This window comes from Rattus norvegicus, chromosome 1 (assembly GCF_021556685.1).
Source record: "Rattus norvegicus strain SHRSP/BbbUtx chromosome 1, alternate assembly SHRSP_T2T, whole genome shotgun sequence".
Classification (NCBI taxonomy): Eukaryota; Metazoa; Chordata; class Mammalia; order Rodentia; family Muridae; genus Rattus; species Rattus norvegicus.
Window position 1 is genome coordinate 199,832,759 of NC_141534.1, and position 17,653 is coordinate 199,850,411.

The following is a 17,653-nucleotide window of genomic DNA, read 5'->3' on the forward strand; positions in this document are numbered from 1 at the left end:
CAGCTAGAGGCTCCACCATGGCACAACATGCTATAGACAGCAAATCACCAGAGCTGAACTGACCACTGAAGGACTGATGAATGGTAGCACCTTTGTTGTTGTTGTTGTTGTTGTTGTTGTTGTTGTTGTTGTTGTTGTTGTTGATGATGATGATGATGATGATGATGATGATGATGATGATGCAAAAACTCTGGTTTAGATAACAGGGGTGTATCTTCTCTGCAGGCCAGAATCCTAAAGTCAATATGTCAGTGAGGCTGAGTTCCTTTTGTTGCAAAGAGAAGGTCCCCATGGCCTTGCTAATCCACTTCCGTGCTTGCTCATAGCCCAACCCTACATATCTGGAAGCAGGGACTTTTTTGCCCGGGAGCTATATCTCTGGTTTGTCTTCTTCTTCCCTGTTGTGCAGACACAGACTCTAGCAACTATCCTGGATCAGTCAAACAACCCAGGGTTGTGCCCCATGTTAAATAGAGCTGACTGACAACCTCATTCCCACCTGGCACTTTGTCCTGGAAACTTGCTTAGTCACAGCTTCCAGGCACAGGAAGGTGGATTGGAGGAGGAGGGTTAGTCCCTATGGACCAATTTCCCTTCCTCTGTAAAACTCAAATCTTATAACCTAGTTAATATAATGCCAACTATATATAACGTTATCCTATTATGTCTTCCTTCTGATTTAAAAATAGATAAAATAATGACCCCTTTTGGGGAAGGTCCCGGGCCTAGTCTCAGAAACCCTCAGTGAAGTATATGGCACAATCCCTTGGTCTACACTCTAACGAACCTCATGCCACAAGAGAAAATGAGGGGTCATGAGGGACACCAGTGCAGAGACAAGGAGTGGAGGAAGCAGGAAAAAAGAGGGCAAGCATTCCCCTACAAGACAGGCAAGCTAAGCCAGCTTCTCTGACTTTCTACAGTTCAGTCTCCTCGTCCATGTAATGGGTCACTGGGCACCACATGAGGGGGCACAGGCAAAGTGCTCACAGTCCCTGCTTAGGTGCCTATACTCTGTTATTTAAAGAAATTCCCAAACTAGCAAAGGTACCCCACCCAAAAGCAGACAGGACAAAAGGTCAGACTCGACTTTTTTGATATCTGTTGCATCTTTTCTAGGTACTATGTGTAGGTGCTGGGGTACTAGGAGATCTAGCTCTGGGCATATGGGGAAAGGACCCAGAGGTAGGGTGGATAAGAAGAAGCCACCATGTTAAAAGCAGCACCAACTTGTGAGGTCTCTGCTACATGTTGGGAGTGTGATTGGGTTTCCTACTGCATTGTATGGAACACACAGCCAGCTGACCAAAGTGCATGGTCTGAGAGAGTGATAGGTGGAGCTGCTACAGTTTGAGGACCCTCTACAAGAGGGACAGAGTCTGAAGAAAGCGACAGCAACAGCAGGCTGCTTACTGTATGCCCAGCATAACCTCACCAGCATGTTCCTTCAATCCTCACGTCAGCCCCCATGGTGTATACTAGTATCACACTTGATGAGTGGAGAAATGGAGGCACAAAAAGTCTCAGAAATGTATTCCTGGACATGCAGCCAGGAATGCCAATGTCAGTCTGGAATCTGGGATAGGTCCATTCCACAAGTTTTGAGTAGCTGTGACAGGAGAAATTGAGTATAAAGAGCAGAGACTTATTTTGGCTCATGGTTCTAGAGGGCTCAGCCTACATGCTTCCTTATTTCTATTGTTTCTAAGCCTGTGATGGTGCAATGCATCCTGCCTGAGAGGGTGTGGTGGAGCAGAGCGATTCATGTTCTGAAATATGCAAAGCAGAGGTGGAGGCAGGGACAATGTATAACGCCTAGAAGCACACATCCAGTGACCCCCTCCCACCTCCCTATCGTCTCCCAAGTCATAAACCCATCAATGGATTACTCCATAGATGAGGTCAAAGCCCTCCTGAGCCAATCACTTCCCAAAGGCCCCTGCCTCCGAACACTGCTGTACTGGAAACCAGACTTGTACTGCCTGAGTCTTTAGTTGTCATTTCTAATCCAAGTCAGGACATTGACAAAGAACCAGAGCTTCTTTCCCAGTGGGTCAACCTGTCTCCACCCTGTGGTTTAGCCCCCTGTGCTAGACATACTGTGATCCTGTTTAGCCTCTGGAGAAGGAAGAGATGAGAGAGGCCAATGGCAGAGACCCAACCTAGACCCAACACTGGAGATTTCAGGGCAAATGAGCCTGCTATGCTCCAGGAGCAACATCAGTGCAGCACAAACACATGAGTGGGTAGACAGTCAAGTAAACACAGGGAGACCAAGGTTGATTTCAAAAGCTGGCAAAAGAAAGCAAAGTGGTCTCCCTCCCCCAGCAGAGAGGGCATCAAGGGCGCTGGCCCTAAGGAGGCAGCATGATTGATCTATCTATGGAGCACAAAAAAGGAAACTTTTGATCTAGGAGTAGATCGAGCATCGTGAAGTAAACACATATGGACAGAGGGAGCTAATCCAACAGGATTTGTGGGACAGAACATCAGCTCACCAGATGTGATCATTAATATTGATCATCAACTTAGCAGAATCCAGACAAGCCTCTGTAATTTCTATGAGGGATTTTCTAGATTAGGTTATCTGAGGTAGGAAGAGCCATGCTCCATGCTGGTGGCATTGTTCCATGGACTGGGACCTTTGACTGCATAAACAAGACTGCATTCCTGCTGCTATGTCTTTCCCACCTTGATGGACTGTGAACTTGAGCCAAAATAGATCCTTCCTTTCTCAAGTGTCTTTTAACTTTGTTGTAGCAATAAAACAAGTGTCTACTGCAAACAAGGAAAGGGGCTTGCTACAAAGAGGTCTTTTCCACCAAGAAACAAAAATGGGTAAAGGCAAGGGTATCAGCAATCGCCCTGAGGGTGTCCCAAGGAGCAGCGACCCTGGCACAAAAACCTTGAAAACGAAACGGTGAAGCTACCAATCCAGAAGCCAGCTTTACAGTTTTTCTACTTCAGACATGTCACCATCTGAGAGCTCATTGCTCAGTCACTGACACCCAGAAACCCAAGAGGGATGCGTGGGAGGCATCCATGAAATCTCTGTTTGGTTTTAAACAGCTACCTATGCATAAGTAAAGCAGACAAAGTGCAGGGTGAAGAAGAGACTGCCTCACCTTGAACTTGAACTTGACAGTGTTTTCATCAAAACCCTTCAAGATCATGCCAAACTCTCCTGCTCAGAAACTGACAGTTCTCCAAGAAGTGAGAAAGGAGCGTGGAAATTTTCTCCCTAGGACCCCACAGGTGCCTGACATCTCATCTCCCCATTAGGCAAGGACAAGACATGGCATGATATGTTCTGAAAACACACCGCCTTCCCTCCCTCCCAAAGAGACAAGATGATTGATGAAGCCTCCCACAGTTCTTCCCTTCTGGGGCCTCCAGGTTCCCTTCCCCCTCCTTCAGTGCAGGGTTCTGGTGTCTCCTCCCTCCAAGCCCTGGCAAACTGTTCTATGTGTCACACATACTAAGTAGGGATAAGGTGACAGTGGTGAAGGATGGGTCAATCCCCAGAGTGCAGAAAGCCAGGTACCACTGGAGGCATTGCCACCTCAACACTGCATTGTGGAAATGAGACCCTGAGCAGGTGTTGGGGTTTCAGCTCTCCCTGCCCCAATGGAACCAGCCTTTGTCCCAGTCATTCTTTAACTGCTAAGTTCCTACCACCTTCAATTTTCCTTCTGGTGTGACTAGATTGCCCTTTACTTGTCCCCTTGACTCTCCCTGTCCATCTCACCCTGAACACTCTTTGCCTGCTGCTTTGTGGCCTCAAGATTCTCAGACTAATTCTCCACTTTGTCATTCCTTCTGCTCACTCCCTAAGCCTCTAGTCCCCAGACAAGCCTCCACCACTTCTTAAGTCTGATATCCTTGAACCTGACCTCTGACTTGAACCCAAGTACCACTAGCACTAGACCTGGATTTCCAACTCTTCCCTCCTAGCACAGTGTGTGTGCACTAGCAGCACTCCATTGCCCTTGAACTTCTGAAGGGCAGCTACCATCAGCTACTCCATTCCCTGCATACAAACCATCAAGATAGCCCAAGGGATAATGAGAAGTCTGTGTTCTTAACACCCACTGAGCCCTTTCTGGGACTGGGTAGAAAATCTCCCTAGGTTTTTGTCCAACATTGATCTTGCAATTTTTAAGTTTCTGTCCATAAACCTGCCACACTCACCCTATGCAGAGAACTCTTCTCAAAAGCTGTAGAGACAGTTGCTCAGGAGACCTTCCTTCTTCTCAGGGTGACTCCACCTCTTGTCAGTCTCACAGCATCCCAGAACCATTTGTGTACTAGTCTGTCACAAATACTACTCACTTCAAGGCCAAAGTGTGATCATATAATAACTTGTCTGTCTGATCCTACTTTCCTTGTGACTTGGGTACCTCATACTTCTCAAAAAAAAAAAAAATAGTACCCTGAATCTCTGCTAAGACATCTCATTCCAAACCCATGCTAACTTCTTGGTGCCATGACCAAATCTGCCAAATCTTTGTATTCTTGGGCACAAAGCCTGGCTTACAACCAGAGTTCTCTATTTGTCTTACTAACTATTCTGACTTCTTGCTCCAAATTCAGCCAACTGGTCAACCTTCCAGAGTTCTCTTCATCCTCTCTCCACAAAATCTTACCAACACAAACCTGGTGCTCAAGTTACTGCCTCACTTAAAAAAAACACAGATGGTTTTCCCTACTAAACAGTTAAAGTGCAAAACATTTGGTTTTTAAAATTTGTCGGCATTTCTTCCAAGTCCTTAGAAGCACTGACTCACCTCAGCAGAGTAATTAACTTTTCAATCATCATGCTGGTTATAATTGCAACACTCACATGTCTAATATACTTTCTGTCATTAGGGAAATGAAAGATTGGTTTCTATCGGGGCACTAACGTTTCACTAAATGGCAATGCAGTGAGGAATGATAATTTATATTGCTGAAAAATATAAATTACTCAAAATCATTACAACAATTATATTTTATAACTCCAGATAGCCCAAATTAGTTGAAAGAATTATTAAAAATGAAATTGCAGACTTTGTCATCAGCTCGAATGGGAATTACCCGGGGGATGTGGCAGCCATGCCTCAGGACCTCAGGGCATCATCCTCAGCTCTGGCATGGGTCCAATGGGAGCTCCACCCACCTCAGGTTAGTATGGCCTCTGCCTTCTCTTGAAGCCTCAATAGTATACTGGATTCTCCTACTAGACTGCCTCCTAAAGGCACAACTAAGTCTTGCTTGCATTTACAATCTTATTCTTAGTACAGAGCACTCAATAAATGCTATATGAATTAATTAATAAATATACAAGGAATGCCGGAAACAAAGTAATATTAAAAATGTTCATTTTAAAATATCAACTATGCCAGTCCTAAAAAGGGAAAGCATTTTTAAAAGTCTTTTCTTACTATTTAAATAACTTTCGTGTCTATTAGCATACATAGTATTGGGTTTCATCAAGGTATTTTTCCAAATGATTTTTGTTGTTGATGATGATTGCCTTTTCATCCCCACCATAATATACCGAAATATACATTTGTAAAGTGCTTTCTCCCTTCACATGACAAGAAGCTGGTTTTGTTTGTTTGTTTGTTTGTTTGTTTGTTTGGTTGGTTGGTTGATTGGTTGGTTGGTTAGATGGATGGTTCAATGATTGGCTGACTTTGTTTTTGAGGCAGGGTGTCATGTAGCCCAGGATGAATTACTTCAGAGTGCTCAGATAACAGGAGTATACCAGCATACTACATATTGGGGATCTAACCCAGGGCTTCCTTCATGCTAGGCCAGCACTCTACCAACTGAGCCACATCTCCTAGTGCAAAAAGCTGTTTAAAACAGTAACATCTACTTGACAAACTCCTTTCTGTAGCTAGAAACTCCTTTCTTCTCTGTGTCTAAAATCTTGCCACCCGAGTGCTCTTTCACATCTGATTAGAAAAGGTGAACTCTGACCCCGTTCTAGCTTTGCTTGAATCTCATATCTACCTATGGTCTGCAGAATAGCAGCTAAAGTATGGGGAAGTGGGTAAACTGTAACCTGCAAAGGGCATATCATGTAAACAGGATGCCTAATACAGAGACACTTGAAGAGAACTGAGGACCAGGCAGGTGATGTTCCTCCTCCTAGAACCACATAGAGTTGTCTCACATGCTTATCACTTTCAAGTGCTCCCAATAAATATTGCATTTGGGAGAAGGACCCATGGCTAAAAATAAAGCTAGAAGTATACTGCTCTGGAGAAACCCAGAGAATGGAAGGAAGAAAATTCCTTTCTATTAAACACTCATTGTGTGCTGTATAAGTTTTAAACATCCTAATATAATTTCTTACAATCACACACACACACACACACACACACACACACACACACACACACACACACACTGTATGAGATAGAGAGTAGCCAGTCCATTTTAGAGGACAGAAAACTGAGGTCCAAAAGAGAAAGTCTGCATAACCAGCAGGAGCTAGAGGCATGCCATGATTTTAGGGTGGGAGCCACTTATCTCCAGAAGTCTGTCCCAACCTAGCCTTCTCTCTCCTACCTTCCTCTCCATTTCCTTATTCTACTGTAAGCCTTCTCTCTGTCATTTGTAGTCCAAGATCACCCATGACTTGTCAGGATGAATAAACCTTTGTTGATTTAATCATATTCATCTTTTAGGAAGTAATTTGTTGAGTATCGAACAGGTGCCTGGTTCTGCACAGGTTTCCCAAATACCAGGACATGGCCACTGTCAGCAATGCTCCCAGTAACTGCTAAAGAGAAAGACAGAAACCGAAAACGTGTCCATTCCAGAAACAATATGGGGTCAGGAGTCAGGGGAGAGAGAAAGGGGTGGGTATTGTCATGTTCACTGCAAGTATTTACAATGTCTAACATGGACATGTTTGTTTGCTTGTTTGTTTGTTTTACCATTTGCAACACATCCAATTGCCTTTGTGCACTGGTGAAGGAAAAGCTCAGCTGCCAAGCGTGCTACCCTTCCACTTCCTGTTGGCCCTTGGTGGAGACAGACAATTCCAGGAGGTCCAGGACACTGACACCCGTCAGACTTCTTGATTTCATTATCCCTTAGCAATAATTTGACTTGAAATAAATTTAGACATTAAGAAAAAATCAGACTCTTAGGAGTAATTCTATCACTCACATCTCTCCTTAAACACCCCTGAGAGATAGTGTTCCAGCTGTGCTCTCTTGCTTATTCCTCTTGTGTTCGTAGTTAAGAAGAAATGGGAGCACTGTGCTTACCTCACTTGCTTTCTCTAATAACCCACCGACTTCATCTCTAATGACAGTGACCAGACAGGTTAAGAGCCAAACACGATCATCAATCTCCTGCTTTCATTCCTTATTACTTCACACCAGTCTTTCCTTCCCAGCTTCCCCTTCTCCCTTGAGCAACCCAGCTTCCAAGCCCTCCTCCCTAAAAACCGTTCAGAATCCAAGTAATAAAAATAACTGTCATGTGATAATATGCCATTAAGGAGGGGAAAGCGCATAGTTCAGAGCAAACATTGCCATGCATGAATGTACGCGTAATTGCCACTGAAAAGCCAAGTAAATAAAGTCTAATCCTCAAAATAGCAAAAGATAATCAAATGTTGTCAAACTGCATGAAATATCCCAGCTCTGAAAATTATTTACTTAGGGGATACAATTCAAATAAAGGGGGGGGGAGCACAAAATTCTTCTCTCAATATGAAAAAGGTAGCAAGAAATTGGGACATGATGGAGGCATGGCTGAGTAAATCACAGGCCATTAAAAATAATCATTATGAAATCTGAGTCACAGCATGAAAATATAATATACTAAGTCAAAAATAACATAATTGGGTATGATATGCGGTGTATAAGAAAAAAATCTGTTGGTATAAAGACAGTGGGACCATGGGTAATGTTTCGAGACACTATTAGATGTTTCAGTGTTATCTTTTTTATTAAAAAAAATGGAAAGCAGAAGATGAGTCACTGCCAGACAAAAATATGGTCACTATTGATTTAATGTTGCTCATTTATTAGGGAGTCATTTGTTGGGCATCAAACAGGTCCTTGTACTGGATAGGTCCTCCAAATGAAAGGGCATGGCCTCTATCAGCAAGGATCTCAGTAACAAAGACAGAAACCAATAATAGAGAATCTGAAATATGTCTGTATCAGAAACAATGCAGGGACAGGAACAATGACAGGTGGTTAACTGTGAGTACAGATATCAAGTCTTACTCCAGTTTAGTTATTAATGTTGACCACTTTGAAAGTTAAAATTAATCTCCATGGTGGTTAGTGTTAATTGTCAACTTGACAGAATCTAGAGACATCTGGGATGTGGGCCTTTGGACATGCTTCTGGGGGATATCTTTGCTATGTTAATTGAAGTGAGAAGATCCACCCACTGTGGGTGGCACCATTCCCTAGACTGGGGTCCTAGACAGTGTAAATGGAGAAAGGAAGCTAAGCAGCAGCATGCACTAGTCAGCACTCATCAATATTTGTTTCTTCACTGGTGATACAATATAATCAACCAGTATACACCAGAAACAACCTTAAAAATCTCATGGAAAGCTATCCTGGGAAATTGAACTGCTTTCAGAAGCCATGTATATTGCTACTGTAAAGACACAAAAATATGATTCTTTCTTGAGAAGCTCACACCTAACACTTGGTCATGTCTTATCCTTTCTCTGAGTATCCCTCTCTAAATCCCAGTGCCCAGTGCTAAGCCTATATTCACATCTATTTCAAATAAACTCCAATCTACTTGGTAGAGACTCCTAACTTCTTTCTGCAACAAAGTCATGACTCCTGTCTTCACCAGAGTAGACATCTCTGAAAAGACTCCCTCGGGCTACTACAGTCAGCAGCATGGAGCTGTATCTGTGGCCCTTGCCTTTCTGACACTGGCAGTCTTGTCAGAAAGCCATGATTTTACATGATTGATCAATATCGAAAGATGCCAAGAAGTGAAACTTTGGATTGCAGTAGTGTGAAGGGACATGAGCTATGAGGAACAAGGGATCTGAATGGAGTCACCCAACCAGTTTTCTAATGTTGGTATCTTTGACTTCTCAGTGTGGACAGGTATAGAGGAGCCTGAAGATTTCTCATATGAATTCAGAAATCACTAGTGTCCTGTTCTAGTGTCCTGTTGACCACACTGAGACCTGCTGAGGCCGTACTGCATGCACAGGACCCAAGGTCAGAGTCATTCATCTCCATAGCTACCCTGATGTGCTTATTAATGCTTCTGGATGGTAAGTGTTGTATTTTTAATAAGAGTAAAAACATACAGGATTTCTCATGCTGACTTGATAAGTGGGCAGCCCTATGGCTCTAAGTCCACCTGCCCTGACTTGCCATCATCATCACCACCCAAGTCCAGGAGGTGCCACCATCCTAAACTTCAGCTCTTTACTTACAAATATTAACTCCCCATGGGCCTCCTCCCAGTGCCTAACATTCAACATCCTATTTCAGTCTCTATGAATACTCTAGGTCCTTGTCTGAGCAGAATCATCGGGTAGTCATTTTTTTTATTTATCACCATGCACCCAAGGTTCATCCTCATACAGCATGTGTCAGAATTCCCTTCCTCTTTAAGCAGAATAGAGTGCCACAGTAGAAAAACACAGTGGGGCATATGCTTTCTTCTGTTCTCTCCTGCTCTGTTTTGAGACAGGGTCTCACGTAGCCTAACTTTATAGCTGTGGTGGATTATAAGAGAATGCCCCCATGGCCTCTGGCATTTGAACACTTGGTTCCCGGGAAGTGGTGCTGTCTGTGGGAGTCTAAAAGATGTGGTTTTGCTGGAGGAAGTGCGTCACTAGTCACGGTATTTGAGGCTTCAAAGCTTCACACCATTCCCACTTCAATCTCTCTGCTTGTGGTTCAAAATATGAGCTCTGAGCTTGATGTTCCAGTTGCCATGCCTCCTGTCTCCTAGCTATGTGACCCTTTTCCCTTGGAACTGTAAGCCCAAATAAACCTCCTTCCTGACTTGGTCTTGGTTTTAGCATAGCAATAGAAAAATAAAGAGTCCAGGAGCTAAAGCTGACTTTGCACTGATCTTCCCACCTGTGCCTCCCAGCTGTTGAGAGTCCAGGAGTGCACGACATCCCCTGCTTTATTCGGTGCTGGAGATAGACCCCAGGGATCCATACATGCTAAGCACACACCTACCAACTGAGCTACATCCCAGCCAAGATGGAGGGTTTTGAGAGGTCAGGATCACCGTCAGACCACCTTTGTTACTGTCACACTCTAATCCTAAATTCAAGATTGAGGAGTGGTCTCATTCCCTGATCTCTGAGCTCGTTCATTCCTCACTTATAACACATCTCAAGTGGCCATTTGTCTGGGAACCTGCCAAGACTTCCAGTCCTTCTCCCAGTCTGCATGGTTCTTCCTCTCTCCTCCCAAGACTGTGTGCTCACTGCTTGCTGAGAGTTCTTACCTCAGGCTGAGTTTAACCTACCTGTCCAGATACCAATAATTTGTCAGTATCCAAGGTACTAGCCACCTGCCTTAGGGTTTAATCTATGACTTCCCCCACCCCCACCCCCATCCAACTCATCCTTCCTTCTCAGTGAACCTTGCCTTGTCCCACTATAGGTGTCCTTTCAGCCTTGGCCACATTCCAGTCACCCTTCATCAGGTACTGCTCTGTGGTTTCCCTTCAATTATAGGCAGAAGACAGTGCCTGTCAGGCACAGGTGCTGACCCACTTACAGCCAGAGAGAGTTCCTTCCTTGGGTAATGACCCCTGTGAACTTAGTCAGGCGCCGGGCGTCCACTTCGATCCACTGATGCAAGTCGTTCCTACCGGCACACCAAGCCCCATCGTAAAAGTCGTTTTCATTAATGCCTGCCTGGGAAGAAGAAATCGGTGTTCAGAAAGACCTTGGATTGAAGATGACTAAGACATCTTTTTCTTGAGACTGAGAGGAAGGAAGAGAGGACAGGAGAAGAAAAGCCACCGCACCACAAACTCCTTACTCTAAACCATGGGAAGGAGGTAGAAATATCTCGGTATACCATGTTTCCTTCTTGCCATGTGTGAAAAGCTAAATTTAATAAGCTCCTACTAGTGATTCAGTCAACACACAAAATCCCATCTCCTATGTACTCATCATGATGGCTACCATTTCCAGTTTGACACGTTCTAGAAATGAACTACTGGACAAAATTCTGAGCGTGTCTGTGAGGGAACTTCTAGATCAGGTTAATTGGGTATCAGAAGATCCACTGTGGATATGGGCAGCACAATTTCTGAGTACCCCAACTCATCTCTGTCTTCTGCCTGACTGTGGACACAATGTGACCAGCTGCCTCACACTCCTGCCACCATGCCTTCCTGCCTTGAAAGACTGAACCCTCAAACTGTGGAACAAAATAAAGGATGTCTTCTTTAAGATGCTTTAATCAGGTATTTTGTTCCAGAAATGAGAAAAGCAGCTCATCCAGCCGCCCCCACACCAGGTGCTGGGGAACCTCACCACCCAAGCAGCAAGAGATCCACAGCAACAAGAACAAGGAGGCCGGTGCTATTCAGGGAGTCTGAGTAAACGGCCTTGGGAGCATTTAAGGACAGTTCAACTGAGTCCCTGAGACCATATAGAGACTCCCCAAAACGTAAGTACTTATTAGTGAGTATCTGTCCACCAATAACTTGTTTGATGCGTTCATTTTTGCTCACTAGTATGGATAAAACATTATGTCTTTGCATTTCCAAGGTAGGTCAAATTGCTGCTCTGAAATTATCCCCGCAGTCTCACCATTTAAAGAGATAATTCCTTGACATCATTTTAAGAATGTCTAATTAGAGACGTTTGAATCAAGTGAAGCCTTCCAGTTTACTAAGGCTCAGTCTGCATGGATTCTGTTTTATTTTTAAGTGACTCCTTTATACAGTTCTAGTCAGATAACAGAAAGTATGCTTCTTAGAATGTCAGATCATCTCAGGCTGAAGAGACAGCTCAGCCGTTAAAAGCACTGGCTACTCTTGCAGAGGACCAGAACTGGGTTCCCTCAACCCTTATTGGGCAGCCCACAACTTCCTGTAACTCCAGCTCCAAAAGATCGGATGCCTTCTTCTGGATTCCACAGGTACCTACACCCCTGTGCACACTCCCTCTACACACATACACATAAATAGAAGTAAAGTGAATCTTTTAAGACTAATAATAGGTTAGCCCGTCATCTCCATGTCTTTGACCCTTTTCACCTTTGACTACTTTTTAGTGAGTTTTAGGGACAGCCTGGCTTTTAATAAGCAACAGAATGTGAAGTTCAGGGTAGAGCTATGTATAGAACTGGGCTGTCAGTCCCAGAATCCTACCCTTATTAGCACACGAGTTAACACAGCGGTCTTAGTTAGGGTTTCTATTGCTGTGATAAAGCACAATAACCGAAACGCATCTCGGGGAGAAAGGGGTTTACTTCAGCTTACAACTCTCAGGTTACACTCCATCACTGAAGGAAGTCATGGCAAGAAGTCAAGGCAGGAACCTGGAAGCAGGAACCGAAGCAGAGACCATGGAGGAATGCTGCTTACTGGTTTGCTCCTCGTAGCTTGCTCAGCCCAATCTCTTACACAACTCAGGCCCACCCGCCTGTAGCTGGCATCATCCTCAGTAGCCTGGGCCCTTCTACAGCAGCCATTTATCAAGAAAATGCTCTACCCTCTTACCTACAGGCTAATCTTCTGGAGGAATATTCTCTGTCAAATTTCCTCTTCCAACGTATGTCTAGGTGTGTGACAAGCTGACAAGAACCAGGCAGTAGAGCAGCCTCCTGTCGGGACCAAACTTGGTCCGTACATCCCTAGTGATTCCTGACACCACCCTCAATGACCTTTGAGGCAAATGGTAGAATATGGACAACCCAGTCTTCAGCAGGCACTGCCGTCACAAGTGACGGTCAGTTTCAGAAACTCTAAGTCAATACTCCTCAGAGAGCAAGCTTTAATCTACCCAGGTTCAGATGGCTTCAGTGATACATAGATGATATATCATAAAAATCAGTGATGGTGGTTGCTATGTAGGATCTGTCACCTAAAATCACCAGGAAAAGTTTGCACTTCACTGTGTTTCCAGTGACTCCAGGTACTGATGTAGGTTAATCCTTAAGAAACCTGGTGCCTGCTGCATAGCATCTCAGTTTCTTGTCTTGACAGACAGCAGGCAGGAGATGCCAGCCTTCAGGCTATAATTACACAGCCACTTCCTCTGCACAGTAGAAGGCAATTATCCTCCTAATGACAGATTTGCAGCACATTAATGACCTACAATGTCACAACTTGTGCCCTCTCAAGAAACCAGAACATGCACTTAAGTTTTTTGTTGTGGTTCCCCTGTTCTCGTAAAAGCACTCGAGACTGCTGCTCAGAGCTCCATTCATCTAACCCCCCTCAAACCTTCACTGAACCTGCACTATACAGCAAGTAGAAAAGGTGAAAGGTGTGTGTACCTCATCCCCGAGTACTAGTGCAGGCTGAAGGATGAAGTTTACACATGGCACCTTGGCGACAGACACCATGCAGATGCTGGTAGAGTGAACTCCAAGGATGCACCACAGGCCACAAGTCCTAGCTGACATCCCAGGGTTGGGATAGATGCTCCGGGCCTTGGTTTTCAGATATCTGTCAGTGTGGAGGTGATGATCCTTTCTCCCTCAGGGTCTATTACCAAATGTGGGTTCAAATAATGAGTGCTCACTAGGGCCGAGGAGATGACTCCATCAGTGAAGCATAAGGACCTCTGAGCTCCATCTCCAGTGGCCACTTACAAGCTGGTCATGTGGGTTTGTCTGTTATTCTAGCACTTAAGGTAGAGGTAGAGTCAGGCAGACTCCTGGACAAAGACAGGCACCTCACTTAGCCAGTGCTGGGTTCAATGGGAGACCCTATCCTAAAATATAAAGTGGAGAAGGGTAGAAGAAGAAACACACCTACTTAACCACCAGCCTCTACACACGTATACACATGCACACACATGCATACATATAAGCAAACACGTATGAAAACGCATGCATGCAGAGACATACACACGTACATACATGCACATGTGTGCACACACATATACACACACACAAACATACACATGTGCACGTGCGCACACACACACACACACACACACACACACACACACACAAATACATGTACATCAAAACACAACAGTGCTCCAGAAATGTTAGCTGTCAGAATATTCAAAGCAGGAAGGTTTTGGCTAGCATTGGCAACAGGTGCCAATGTGGGCACTTTATGAATTACTTCAAGTTTTACAGGACCCAGGAAATTATGTCCCTCTTCCAGTTCCCTGATATTGCTTCTTTATCCAACTTAAACCATCCAGGAAATGGCTGTGAACTCAGAAGAAAGGAGATTAGTGATCTAAGTTTCTAAACAGGAGTCCATACTACCCTGACGAGGGTAACAAGGCAATCAATGTCTGGTGTCCCTGAGAACTGTTACATCTAGGGGAAAGGACGTCACTCAACACCTACAATGCACAGAACAACTGCTGCGCCAAGAGTTGCCCGAGTCAAGTGAAGCCACAAGCCTGGGATTATGGTCTAAGGTGAGGCCAAGGAGCCCCGAGTGACGTGGCAACATTGATATTCACACTGCAAAATCCTAGAAGCCAGTGCTGTCTGCCTGCTTCTTGCCAGCATCAGGTGACCAGGGCTTGGAACAGCATTTCAGGTTCCTGGCTTTACCAGTCTAGGGCTGCTGCTTCTGCTGCCAGTCTCAGCTCACTGTAGGCACAGCAACCAGTCAATTAAATAGAACAGTATTATTCTGCTGGGGGAGATGACTCACCGGGCAATTATAGCCATCTCCGAAAAATCAATTAGGGACTTAAAAAGCAAGCGTCCAGAGAGGTCACCAAATTATTCCGCAGGGCAATAAACAGTATTAGTGAAATGCCTCTGGGAAAGCAGAAAATATGAACATTCAGCCCTGTGTTTAAGATGCTAAGGAGAGCTGACACGAGGCTGAGGGGGGTTAAAGGCACTGCCACTAAGCCTGAGGACCCAAGTTCCATCCCCAGGGCCAACAGTGTAGAGGGGAAAAAACTGACTCCTGCAAGTTGTCCTCTGCCACTGTGCTTGCCTCCCGTGCATTAACTAATAAATATCATTTAAAGAGAAAACCAAAAATAAAGAAGTTAGGAATACATTTCAAAAATGTCTCAGTAAGAAGTTGATGAAATAAAAGATTGGATATCTTCACGGATAAGCGAATCTGGGAAACCCCATTAACATGGTGGATTCTTTCTACTATGGCAGCAAATGGGTTGAGACGTAATGCAATTTTCTCAAGGCAATCGAGTTATACCAGACATTTGCAAGGCTCCTAACAGACCCGATTTTGTGAAGGTTAAATGTGGCTGGAGGTCTGTAATAAAGACACCAATGACAGGGTCCACTTAAGATGTCAGATGCAGAATCTCCCTCAAGGTGCTGGGCAAAAACGTTTTTGATTTGCTTTTCTCCTCCCCTCAAAAACCTTCTGAGCAAAACAACATACAAAATAGAGCTTCAACCTCTGGTAAAATTCAAAGACATTGTGTTCCCTAGATCCCAACATACCAAGACAGAGCTGGGGACAGGGGTGCTTTGTGGCAGGAGACAGAAGTACAACTCACTAGCAGAACCGAATCCCAGACAAGCTCAGAGGAGTGCAGGAGTCTTGAAGGGGAGGCGGGCAAGGCTGAAGTGAACCACTTCCCAGTGGACATGGAGTAACTTGGTCCACAGGTGACTGAAAAATTGTTTACATGAAAAACAGTCATGAAGCCTAGATATGCGGACCCCAGGGCTGGGAGGGGACATGTGACAGGTTTCAGGGACTGTAACACACAGAGAAGTGCTGTCGGTCAGCTCATTCTTCTCAGTCTTTACCAGGCACGAGAACACCATGCAGCTGGACGTCAGATCTACCAAACACCAACACAAATGCAACAGAGAGCAGAAAGGTGCTCTAGGAAACTGTCATGGATGTCTCTAGAAGGAGCCCTCGCTTGCACAAAGCAAGAACAGGAAACAAATGTAAAAAAAAAAAAAAGGCAAAGAGAAGAATGGCTGCAATGGGTGAATAAAGTACTTGTCAGGCAAGTGCTGGGACTGACTTCGAGTCACAGAACTCTACATAAAAAGCTAGACATGGCTCTGAGCAGGTGGGACAGGTGGATCCCTGGGACTCTTGGGCCAGCCAGTGTGGTGGAATTAGCAAGCTCCAGGTTCAGGGAGAGAGAGACCTTGTCTCAGAAAATAAGGTGGAGAGAGGCTGAGGAAGACATCAGACGTTAACCTCTATCCTCCACAGGCATGCACACACAGGCATATACACATATGCATGCACACATAAGCACACAGACACATGCATGCACACACAGGCATGCACACACATATGCATGCACATACAGGCACACACACATATGCACACACACAGGCATGTACACACAGCCATGCACACACAAACAAAAGCAAAGAATGCAGAACAAAGATGCTGTCAGAATTCTCAACAGCAGCATTTACCAAAATGGAAAGAATATGTGGATCCCCAAGGTTAGGAAGAAGAGTGTGACAGGTTTCAGGGAAAGTCAGCACACAGTGGAGTGAGACTGTCAGCTCCATTCTTCTCAGCCTGGACCAGCTATCTGATTCCAGGTCCTCTAAAGAGTTCTCATCCTAGAACTTTAGGCTCTGCCTAACAGCATATCCATTTTGATGGGATATTAAAAACACTTTTAGATTCATCTGCTTAAGAAATGAAAATATTATTACCCATTTTTTTTCAAAACAAAATCGTCTTAAGCTTTGGTTCAATTACAAATGGGCAGAAAGTTTGGGACCCTACTAACACCTGTTAGTCTACCTGCCCCCACTCAAACTAGGAATTTGGTGTAAAATATTATTAATATAGCCAGCTTCCCTAATGTTAGGTCTAACCGCACACCTAACAGCCTGCAGATGGACAAGGTCATACACCTAAAGGCTTTAAAATAAACAGGATGTGAAGTAGATAAGCCCAGGTATGATCTCTGTTGAGAACTAGACCAACACAGCAGGTGATATTAATGTTGTAACCTCCCCCCACCCCTATGACTCAGCCAATGAGGAAAAGGAGAGAAGGACCCATATTCAGGATTACAAAAAAAGTGTTCTCTGTACTCAGAGCACCCGCCTCTACCTGGGTTGGGACTCAACTGTAAAATAAACTGACTCATGCTTGTTACCCTGGGCCTCCAGTGTTTGTTATTCTGATGTGCAGGGACCTCTGATCCCACACATCATCTCCCCCCAAACTTTATTACTCATGTACCATTTCCATTAAATTACTAGAGGATATAGTTAGACAATAATTAGAATGCTATCACAGGTCTGGGAGAAAGGAGTTGAAACCAACTGCCCATCAGAGAGCTGTATTAGCAGTGTTATTGGCCCCTTGCTCTAGGCACCGTGATGGGGCCCTGAAGGAGAAAGCCTTCCGTTCCAGTACACAGACAGAAGTCCGGGCTCTTCAGGGTTTCCAGTCTAGAAGAGAATTCTCAGACTGATGGAGCCTCACGACAGTAACTGCACAGACGCGTCAGTGAACCATCCAGGCTTCTGAAAAGTCGTCCACAGAAACACAG

General features: G+C 44.6%; 1 protein-coding gene across 4 annotated transcripts in view; it reads right to left on the bottom strand.

Moving 5' to 3' along the window:
* The window catches only part of Cpxm2 (carboxypeptidase X (M14 family), member 2), a 110,427-nt gene that overhangs the window by 52,122 nt on the left and 40,652 nt on the right, over positions 1 to 17,653 (bottom strand). For all 4 annotated transcript variants that reach the window (XR_015687179.1, NM_001106306.1, XM_087659841.1 and 1 more), the window contains 1 exon segment: positions 10,743 to 10,882. Coding sequence is in view for 3 of the 4 variants with exons in the window: in NM_001106306.1 (NP_001099776.1) it covers positions 10,743 to 10,882 (140 nt within the window). In the remaining variant the exon portion in view is untranslated.